Source organism: Cardiocondyla obscurior, linkage group LG29, assembly GCF_019399895.1.
Source record: "Cardiocondyla obscurior isolate alpha-2009 linkage group LG29, Cobs3.1, whole genome shotgun sequence".
NCBI classification, from domain to species: Eukaryota; Metazoa; Arthropoda; class Insecta; order Hymenoptera; family Formicidae; genus Cardiocondyla; species Cardiocondyla obscurior.
In genome coordinates, this window is record NC_091892.1 from 627435 (window position 1) to 639257 (window position 11823).

The following is an 11823-nucleotide window of genomic DNA, read 5'->3' on the forward strand; positions in this document are numbered from 1 at the left end:
CTTAGGATGCAGTATAGACCTGTCCATTGGCTGGCAGACACCGGTTCTCTTTTCGGTCCGGAACGACGCCGACGTTCAATGATACAGAGAAGGTAGAAGAGACACTTTCTCGCGCCCGTTCGCCCTTTTACTTATTTCTACGCGGGTGCGTCATGCAGATTCGACGCAGCTTCGCAGTCGTATGTAAGTGAACGTAAAACAAATGGTGCGCGGGAATACAGCACGTGCGGTGTCGTGACATGATGAGGTGATAAACCGTGTTGTGCAGAGCGACTTTGGAGTGATTTTGGAAGGTAAGCCCTACGTGGAAATGCGCGGACTAAAATTCTCGAATTCGTGGCATGTGTTAATTATCGAAAACGCCGACCTGAATATTTGCTTTCGACGTAAAGAGATCGATCAAATAACGAAGAGTTCTTTGTGATGACGAGGAATCAGTTTCGATTTCTGTGAATTTGGCAAATGTCGAAAAAAAAAAAAAAAATTTAACGTTGACGATTTGTTTGTTCTAAAACAATATATCCTAAATTAAGTCTGTGCTAATTTATTTCTCGTCTCAATTAGTCGAAAAAAATTTTTTTGTTTTTATTACTGAAAAAAAATTGATAATGCTTCGCAACTTTCGACTTGCTGCACGCTGATAAAAATAATGATATAACAGGAAGGAATCTAAATTAGCCCTGGACCTGAATACGATTGCAAATCAACGCTCATGCAAATCGAGGGATCGGGGTCGTCGGATTGAGGATGTTGTCTCGTTCCTCGGTTTCTCGGGGCAACGGTATAATCGTGCTTCTTTTGTTAGGTGCTTGTAGAACGGTGATACATCGACGGCACTAAAACCTGTATCGGTTATCTGCTTTTAAACATCTACGACCTACGCGAAACTTAACAAAATTCTAAATACTGTAGAAAGATTTAAGTAAAAAATATTGACGGATGTGTTTCAATTTAACGAGCGTATTGTCAAAAATTCCAACATTATTGCTACCTATAATTGAGTTTATTAGCCTGGCGAAACCGCGTAAGTCTTGGATCAAATTCTTGTTATTTTTTTTTTATTAGTCGGGACGAAGAAACCAGTTTCGACAGTCAATTTTGTGGTCTGGCGAAGTCCTGGTTTCAAGGAACCAGTGTCAAGTTCGAAGAACAGGAAAAGCCGGAGACGTGAATTTTTCAATGACGATTTCCTTACGCGGGTGCTACGTGACTTTCGTGAATTAAGGAGACAAGCGATTTCGGAGATGGTCGGAATTTTTAGTAATGCAAAAAAAAAAAAAAATAAAAATAAAATAAAATAAGAAAAAAGAATGCGATCGAATTAAAAGAAATTAATGATTCACGAGCTTCGTTTCTAGAATTATTTATGAAAGTTTAAAAAAATTGAAAAGTCCGCAAAGATTTTTACGAAGCACGTTGATGAAAGTGAAGATTTGCGGAAAGATAAGCGCGCACCAGAATATTCCTTTTCTTCGTCATTCATCCTGGCATCACTTGGTCACGCAGTGTCAGGATTCCAACCGCGTAACGTAACGGAGATCGGAGGAAGAGAGGTGTAACGGTTTTTTTCTTTCTCTCTCGCTCTTTCCTTACTTCTGACTTCCTTTTTCGCTCGTTCCTGCTACTTGTCCCACTTGTGTCCCTCCCCCCGGTTCCCCTTTACCCCCGATGCTCAAATATCTTGGTAAAGACGATCATAACAAACTAGCTCGCCAAAAAAAAAAAAAAAATGCACGCAATATCCGCGAAATCGCGACAATTAAATGTAGGACGGTAATGAGTTCGCGGCGCGATCTTTCGCAATTAATTTCCAAACAGTTCGTTTACACGAGAGCTGCACTTGGTTCCTGTCTCGTTGCACAGCTGTGACCACGGTCATCGTTCAATCCCTCGATATCATTTTATACTTAGCTTGCAGTAACGGTGGCTTCTGTTTAAGGATCTCTACGTGTCCGTAATTCGCTCGGTATAAAGACGGCAAAGTTTCGATACGCGCGCGGTTATCGTCGTCACGGTTTTCGCACCTTGCAGTTTTCCGCGGTATACACGAAGTCGGTGAAACCGAGTTCGTTTCGAGATAATGCGATCTCGTTAGCGTGTGCACCATTCGATGTTTGCGTTAAATAAGAATTGCGAAATCATAATCGGACGTTTCAATTATGAATCAGTTGCATAAAGAGTCTTGTTTCAACTTGGAAATTAGTATTATCAAATACATTCTTTTTTTTTTTTCTCTCTCTCGCTTCCCTCATATATATTTATTGTAGGGGTATATTCAGCTTCCTCCGGAGAGAATGTAAAAAGGTTTTTAAATCTAGTGACTACGCCGAGTGGATAAATTTGCTTTCATTGTTCACGAATCTTGCATTGACTCACGTTCAACAATTAAGAGTAATTGTTTCACGGAGTGAAATCTCGCTTTCAGCATATGGTAATTGCAGACCTCTACTTTCATTGCGCATTCACAGCCGAGTACCATTACTTGATTTTCAATTCTATTCGCTTTAAAAACTGGAGAAAGACAAGACTGGAGAAAATTGCGGTGTATCTCATTACGTAGATACAATGAAACAATGCGAGCAAAAAAAAAAAATTCAATACACAGAGTGTTTTTACCAAAGTATGATGTAACGCAACGTTACCAAATAAAGTTCAAAGTAGTATATAATATATTTAAATTTTTTTAAAGATGTAAAAAAATCTAATTACCCAAACGTAACTATTATACGAAATTTAGGGAGTTCGAATTAGAGCCAGCAGCTTGAAAAATTTCACAAATACGCCCGCGTATATTATTTTCGCGTTTACCGGAAACCTTTTCCTATGCTTTTTACAGATTGCCTCACGTCTTATTATGAACTCGCTCGTGCGTTCGTTCGCGTGTCGTATTCTCGCTGCAGGAGATTGCATCTTGCATCGCGCGTAACACGCGCTTCCTCTTAACTGACGCAGCATATAAATAAGGATTTGCATTTGAGAGCTGTTCTTAGGATAGACGAAAAGAAGGGACTCGCGCATCAAGTGCGTACCGGCAACCGTAAATTTTCTTTCCCTCCCCTCCACCCCCCGACCGATTGATAATTACATCTTTCGAGGATACGATTCTCGATGGCGGCTTCGCGGCCGGCCAGAACGCGGAAGTTGAGATCGCTTTGCACGCACCAAGGCGTCGAGGAAATGCAGGGCCATTACCCCACGCTGTATGTCACCGCTGCTTTTGCCGGCATCATTCTTTCCTAGTAATATTGTAACGTATCATATTTGCCCACGCGATAAGACACGGCCGATATTGTTACACGAGCGACTGCATGGGAATGATAATTAAGACCGCGAGCAGCTTTTCGTGACAAGATACATCCGAGCTCGCAGAAAACATCTATCTTAATTATAAAAAATATTTGCCGCTTTGAAACTAAGATAATAAAATCGTTATTAAATATACGACAATGTTCGCGTGGCACATTTTCCGAAGGTAAAACCCCTTTCTCGTGAGATGCAAATGGTTTCTGGCTATAATATAAATTTTTTCTGCGGCATAAATTTTCTTAGAAGATGAATTACAAGGCAAATTGTTTTTTTTTTTCTTTTCCCTATAAAATTACGTGCTATAAAAATCGCTTTCTTCGAACGCGCATGACAGATTTCTTCGTGCGAACTGTAAGGGCAAAGCGTCACGCATTTCTACCGTTCGATATGATTCCGCGATTCAATTTGGTCACGTCGTTTTTCACGCATACGATCGACTTCTGCGAATTCCTGAAATGGAATCTGATTTCTAACGGCGTTTCACTCGGAAAACGCATTTCGACGGCTGCGATCGCGGAGGTTGTCGATAGTACCGGTCGTGATTCGCCTGCACGCCAGACTTCTCTACACCGTAGAACGATTAAAAAGAACGTAGAAGTTGACGGTAGATAGTCGCATTTAAGTGGAGGTTATTTGGATTTTGTACCCTACTCACGCGATTCCTGTTTCCGCACGCTCCTTTGCATGCATCGATTGTAACTTTTCGAATAATGATCGCGTCGAACTTGGACGCGACAACCCTATAAGTTTTAATAATAATTTTTTATCAACAGCAGACCCTCTCTGATTTATAATTATAATTTTACACTTAAATAATAAACTATATTGCATTTTATATTATATTATTTTTAATTAAACTCGATTACTTAATTTATATTTAATTAATTTATGTCGTTATGCTTTGTCGTTATGGTTGATTTTTTGAAAATTATAAATTGCAGGTGACGATGTGGGCGATTTTTTTACTGTTGGTATCCACATGGTCTTTATCATGGGGTCAAGTGATAAACAGGGCGCCGCACTTTATTCAGGGTGGAGATATGGCCAGATTGGCTGTGTCAGAGGGAACGTTACCGGGCGCACCCGTTTACACCCTCAGGGGAGAAGATCCTGAGGAATCTAAATTACATTATTCTATCAGTGGCGAATACTTCACCGTAAACAGAGAAACCGGAGTGGTAATTCTAAGGAAAGCCTTAGACAGAGAAACTCAAGACCTAATCGAAGTTATTATTAGTATAACAGGTAAACAATTTTTTTTGTTCCTTAAATAAACAAAATTAAAGATTAAAAAATATTCGTAGATAACGTAAGATTTTTTTCATTGCTATGTATTAAATAAAAATTTGCTCGTTTTAGATGAAGGTATTGCCGGATCGGAACCTAATACGGTGTCTCTTCGACGCGAAATAGCGGTGCTCGATGAGAATGATAATCCACCGGTTTATCACGGCCGACCGTACGCAGCTAGAGTGCCAGAAAGTGCGCAAGTAGGAGGCTTATTACTTCCTTCGGGCACGATTACAATCACGGATCGCGATGGTGGGGTGAATGCCGACGTTCACGTGCAATGCGTTTCGACGTCGCGAGACGACGACGTTTGTCAAGTTTTTGACGTCTCCACGGAGAAGGTAATTAATTTACGATTGTGAAAAAAAAAAAAAAATAAACTAAATCATTAATTGTCTACATTGAGCAAAAATATTAATTTAAAATATATACTATAATTTGTCAATTGATTTAAAATTGAGTTTATCAAGATATTGGGATAACTCGTTTTAGCTCGCTGAAGGGAAATACGACGTGCAAATCACGTTGGCAAAACCGTTAGATTATGAGAGGAGAAATTCGTATTTAATTAATTTACTGGCTGTCGACGGTACCAGCGATCCTTCGAAAAGATTGCAGGCCAGAGCGACCGTCGCCGTCGATGTCCTCGACGTTCAAGTAAGTAGGTCCCGATCAACACCGAAATAACTATATACAAAGCCTGCGGTAGTACTACATTGGATAATAACGTCGTTGACGCTAAAATTAGTAGGGAATCATCAACCTGTTATTCAATCTCTTTCTATCAGCGCAAACGCTATCACGTGGAGATTTATTTTAGTCACGCAAAGTAACGAGTAAGGGTCATTCACGTTAAAGTAATAAGAGACGAAATGCAGATGCTGTAAAATTTATAGAACTAAAGACGCGAATAATTTTTATCAAAAAAGCTTTATGAACAATGAAATAAATTTTTTCACGAATTTTTCACACAGGATCAGCCACCTGTTTTCCTGAACGCGCCTTATAGCGCGGCGCTTCCGGAGAACACAGCATCCGGTCACACCGTTTTGATAGTACGAGCACGTGACGGTGACACCGGTCAATCGAGAAATTTGTTACTGACTTTGGAGGATGACGACGCGGCCCACTTCGATCTCGAAATGTCTCGCGACGGCGATGTTACAGTTGGCAAGCTAATTACGACTAATGCGTCTCTCGATCGCGAGGATCCCAAAATTTTACAGAACGGAGGCATTTACACCTTTCAAGTTAGAGCGACCGAACTGATTAACAATGAAATACCAGCTGACACCGCGACGTCGATCGTCACGATTGTTGTTACAGACGTGGACGATCTCGTGCCTGTTTTTAACGAGGACTACTTCAGCGTCAAGATTTCTGAGGACATTGGAAAGGACACTCCTCTACCGGGTTTAAATATGATTGTGAGCGATGGGGACGTGGGCGACAACGCCAAGTATTTCCTGGCGTTGCGAGACGTACCGCGATACCCAGGAATAAGCAAAGCATTCATTGTCAGCCCCGAAGAAGCGCAAGGTCGCGTACCAGTAGTGATCAAGGCTAAAGACATTAATGTTCTCGATTACGACGTTGACAATCCCGCGAAAAGAGAAATCGAGTTCGACGTCATCGCGACTGTGGATAGCGAAGTTGTTAGTTCTTTACAATATTTAAAATTATAAAAAAAAATTTTTTAATAGCTTAAAAAATTGTATTTAATTAAAAAATTATTTTTTTGTATAACAGGTAGCCACGTGCAGAGTACACATTCAGCTTTTAGATGCCAACGATCATAGCCCAGAGTTCTCGAAGTCGGTTTACAAATTGTCGATCTCGGAAGACGCGGAACCTGGCACTCGTTTTGGCGATGTTTATGCAAAAGATTATGACAGCGGTTCTTTCGGCAAGTTAACGTACACTCTGCGTGGTTTCGGCGCTGACAAGTTCAAAACCGATTCGCAAATGGGTGGGATATTCGTGGCGAATAAACTGGATTACGAGACGCAGAAATCTTACTCTTTGACGATGGAGGCGACGGACGGCGGCGGTCGAGTGTCTGCTGTTAATATTCTCATTGAACTTGACGACGTTAACGATAACGAACCGATATTTGAGCAGGCGGAGTATTCAAGGACCGTTCGCGAAGATGCTACTAGCTTTGATCCGCAAATGTTCGTCAGGGCTACTGACATCGACGGACCGACACAGGGTAATGGGAAAGTTGTGTATTCAATTAATCGGCATAATAGCATGACGAATGATATTTTCAAGGTTTGTCGTTAAAACATTTTTATAATTTTTATAACTCTTTTATAAGCTATTTTTAATTTTGCTTAAATATATTTTTTTTTTTTTAAGATTAATCCGGACTCAGGTGAGGTGACTATGTTGAAGCCGGTTCGTTCTGGAGATACTGAAAGGGGCATTTACGAATTAATAATTCGCGCGACCGATACTGGCACCCCAGCATTATATTCTGAGGCAAAGCTTTTTGTTCGCGTTGGTGTTCCCGGGAACCAAAAACCTATTTTCCGAGGAAATTACAAATCGAACCTGCCAGGTCCTAATACTTATCGAGCAAGGCTCTTGGAAAACGCGTCTCCCGGAACGGAAGTTATACGAGTAGTCGCTAACGATCCTGACGGAAGAGATAACTTGCTGCAGTATTATATCGCGTCTGGTTCTAAGGATAATTTTGTTATCGATTCCAGGTACCATATAAAAATTTATATTTTTTTTTTTACTACTTTTTTTTTTACTTATTTTTATTTTAATTATTTTACTTTGCTACTAATAAAAATTAGCCAATAAAATTAATTTGAGCAATTAATTACAGTTCTGGCATTATTACTGTTTCACCCGACGCTCGTTTGGATTTGGAGACTGGCGGTGAAAAATATGAAGTGATTGTGTACGCGGTTGATTCGGGTACACCTGTGAAAGAAACTGCGACAACTACTGTTACGGTGAACATTATAGATGTGAATAACAAACCGCCAAGTTTTAATGAATCAACGTACATCGTTCACGTATCGGAACGTGCAGCTATCGGTACGTTACCAATAAATATCTAATAAATATTTATCTATTGCAAATTAATAATATTCTTTATGAACAGGTGAAATTGTATTGCGAGCTGCGGCAAGTGATCCCGATGCAGACGCGTATCTGGAATACTCTCTAGCGGAGCCGGTAAAGGCTGTCGACAAGACCGGCGTTGCTTTAAAAAGCACTACGTCTTATGATTATAAAACGGCGTTTCGAATTAATTCTACGACCGGGGTGATAACTGTTAACCGAGTATTGGATTATCAAGTGGCCGCTGTTATAATATTGACGGTGCAGGCGAAAGACTTAAATGCTGTCGTCGATAGAGATAAACAAATAGCGAAGGTAGAAGTGATTGTTTATATACAAGCTTACAGCGACGACAATCCGACTTTTACAAATCCTGGTTGGTCACCGAACAATCCGACAATAAAAATCACCGTTCCGGAGGAACAGCCCTTGGGCACGACGTTATTGATGTTGTCGGCGAAAGAACCAACGACGGGATACTCAGTTCAGCGATTTGAACTGGTGAGAGAAGACGACGATGAGGGTTACGTTAACGTCGGTGTTCAAAGCGGTAATGTGGTATTGAGTAAAAGACTAGATTATGAAGAGCTTAATCAAAAGGTATTATTAATTTTTACGCGATTTATGTAAAGATCGTAAATCTTAAGATTGGAAATATATATGTATATGTTTTTAATTTTTAACGTACCTACATATAATTTTTTTTTTTTTTCAGTTTATTCGTTTTAAAGTACGAGCACTCGCTAGAGACTATGATATAACGCGAAAGATGTCGGAGGCAAATGTAATTGTCGAGATTCATGACATTAACGATAACAGTCCCGTTTTTAAACAAAAGGATTACAAGATTTCTGTATTAGAGTCAGCTAAACCCTCGAAAATAGTGTTGAACGTACAGGCAGTGGATATGGATAGTTCAAAAACCGAACAAGAAGTTCAAAGAGGATATGGAGAAGTGAGATACTCCTTAACAGGCGAGAACGCTAATATTTTTGAAGTCGAGCCTATAATGGGTAATATCCAGGTAAAATTTTTTAACAATTTAAATTAAATTACTAAATGAAAAAAACCTAAAAATATTTACAACTAATTATCAAAATTAATCTAAATAATTTATAGATTGCCGCCAATACGACTTTGGACAGGGAAAGGCAATCAGTGTTACGTTTTTATGTCGTGGCGTCAGATATGCCTCAAGGTGGAGCCGAGCAACGAAGCAGTCGAGCGTTAGTAACAGTCGATGTCCTTGATGTCAACGATAATGCTCCTAGTTTCGAACAGGAATCTTACACTGCGGTAATTCCGGAGAATGCACCGGTGGGAATCAGCGTTGTGAATATTACTGCGACCGACCCGGATGAAGGGCAGGGTGGAAAGATTCATTTCGAAATTATCGACGAAGGTGAAGCTAATGGTAGGTTCCCAAATATTGCAGTTAATTAAAACAATAATTTTTTAATATATATAAAAGTTGCTTCGAAAAATATATTTGTAACTTTTTAGACCATTTATTATATAATTGACGCGTTTTTCAGGATTATTTAAAATAAATCACACGACGGGCGAGATTTATTCTGCACGAGCATTAACGGGTAAAGGCAGGACGGAACCGTATAACATGCGAGTGCGAGCGCAAGACGGCGGGGAACTAGCTTTGTACTCAGATGTGAGTCTCGTTTTATACATCGGCGACGTAGTGAGCAACGATGGCGTACCTCTGTTTATTAGACCTACGTTAGAAGAAGTGGCCTACGTTGCGGAGAATTCTACTATCGGCAGTCCTGTATTTCAAGTCGTAGCGTCCGATCCCGATGATCCAAATTTGCCAAATGGCAGAATCACCTTCCGTTTTCTCGAAGACGGTAATTTTGGCAAGGACACGAGCGCCTTCAGGATTAACAGCGATACCGGTTTAATCAGCACGCGCAAGCTACTCGACCGAGAGACTAAAGACAGTTATACGCTAATTTTAGTAGCGCAAGACCTCGGAGATCCACCTCAGCAGGCGACTAGAGTGCTTCAAGTAATCGTGAATGACATCGACGATCACAAACCGCACTTTAAACGTAATCTGGATAGTCTACCTATTCAGCTGAATGTCTTGGAGGAGGAACCGATAGGTTCAAAAGTTGGCATAATCGAAGCGGTCGACGAGGATATCGGCGAGAACGGGATGATCGGCTATGAAATTGTGTACGGAAACGAAGCGGGGTTATTCGTGGTAGAACGTATGGAAAATAATTCTGCGATTATTAAATCGAACGGCCGTCTCGATCGAGAAACTGCTGAATCTCATTTATTGACCGTGAAATGTTTCAAGTACTCTTCTAAAAAGTTAGACATAATACCGAAACCGTACAACAGGCAGGATCCATCAGAGAGGCAAGTGGTCATAAAAATTTTAGACGTCGACGACAATAAGCCGCGCTTTAAGAAGGACAATGTGACTCTAGGTGTTCGCCTGAACGTACCGATCGACACAAGTTTAATTACTCTGGAAGCCGATGACGCAGATTCCAGCGCGTTGCCAATTAATTATAATATGAGCAAGGTATCTTTCACGTCTCTAGTTGATCCTTCCATGTCGCAAGAAAAAATACCGCCGCAATTGTCTTTAAATGCGCGCACTGGCGAGCTCAGAACGACCGGTTCTATGGCAGGATTCGCAGACGGATTTATGGAAATGATTGTATCGGCGAATAACTCTGTGACTCCGGGAGGCGAGACTAATATTACCGTAAGGATCTTCCTCCTGCGCGATCGCGACATGCTGAAATTCGTATTCTCGAAGCCGCCGGTAGAAGTAAGAAGAACGTTGGAGGATTTCGAGAAAGCAGTTCAACAAGCTCTTTCACTTCCGATCAGTGTTAACGTCTACGACACGCAATTCTACTCGAAGGAAGACAACTCTTTAGATTTTTCTTCGACCAGCTCGTGCTTTCAAATGGTCGGAAAGGAATCCTACGACCTAGACGAGATGCGATCGTTACTGACTGATCCGAGAAATAAAGAATTGAAGAAAGTGTATAAGACTTATCACGTGGAAAAGGTGCAGCATTGCGCAGCTGTGGTAGCTCGCGCTGACGCCTCCGTTACGCAAATATGGGTCTTAGCTATCGCGGTTCTCGTTGGAATCGCTACTATAATTTCCAGTTGTACTTTATGTTGCATGCATGCCAGGTATGAATTTTCTATTGTTATTAATTTAATATTTAATATTGTGTACTTCTAATATTATATTTTTTTCAGATATAAACGGCAAGTAAAACACGCGCGTTTACGCGATCAACCACGACCGCCTCTCAGTTACGTGTCTTCAGGACCAGCTATGGTCAGTTCTGGATCTCATACAACTTTAGGCCCCGGCACGATGGTCACGATGGGTCCACACGAGGGCCCGTATGAATGGGGTGCCGACACGACGCTTTATCACCCGAGCACATTGGGTTCGAGAACTTAGAGATTCCACGAAATATTAGAAATTATTTCCACAAATTATATGCATTTTTTTAGGCAAGCTTGATAATAAATTATTTAAATATTAAATAAATGTAGAAACAAATTTTATATGCATGAGTCGTTTTTCAATTAAAATTTTCTCTAGTGCAATATTTCGTGTACAATCCCCAGCCAGTTTTGCAAACGATTAAAGTAATGTAATTACTTTGTACATTGAAAGCTACAAAATTATTAATATATAATTTATCAATTTAAAATTACAGAAAAGATCGAAAGAAAACGTTTCTCTTGATGGTGCTATACTTGCAATGTAAAAAGTATTAAGTCTTAAATAGATATGATTTAAGATGCGTGTATGTAATAAGACATACAATTTGTAAAATTTATACGTTATTTTTAAGTATTTTTAAGTATTTAAGATAAGTTTAATTGCATATAATTGTACAAGCGTAGCATAAGAAAAGCACATAATTATAAACTCTAGAAACAAATTTAAAGTTGTATCTTTTATTTATATTAAGCTTGTTATATTGTTAGGAAGCTTTAAATGCATTCTGTGTTGTAATATAATGTAAAACAAAATAAAGTTGTACATTTCGTAGCTGACAATATATACGTTTTTTAATTATATAACCGGACTATGCCGCAAGTGGCCGAGAAAAGCAAATTTCGTGCCGCAAGTGGCTG

At 40.0% G+C, this 11823-nt stretch overlaps 1 protein-coding gene across 1 annotated transcript; it reads left to right on the top strand.

The window, feature by feature from the left end:
- Positions 1-23: 23 nt before the first annotated feature.
- Cad74a (cadherin 74A) lies at positions 24-11745 on the top strand. The gene is made up of 13 exons (XM_070673549.1): positions 24-293; positions 4248-4551; positions 4666-4937; positions 5089-5253; positions 5571-6251; positions 6346-6870; positions 6958-7310; positions 7436-7650; positions 7718-8277; positions 8393-8701; positions 8797-9091; positions 9213-10857; positions 10927-11745. The coding sequence occupies exons 2-13, from the start codon at positions 4254-4256 to the stop codon at positions 11135-11137; spliced, it is 5529 nt and encodes a 1842-aa protein (XP_070529650.1). The 5' UTR covers positions 24-293; positions 4248-4253; the 3' UTR covers positions 11138-11745.
- The last annotated feature ends 78 nt before the right edge of the window (positions 11746-11823 follow it).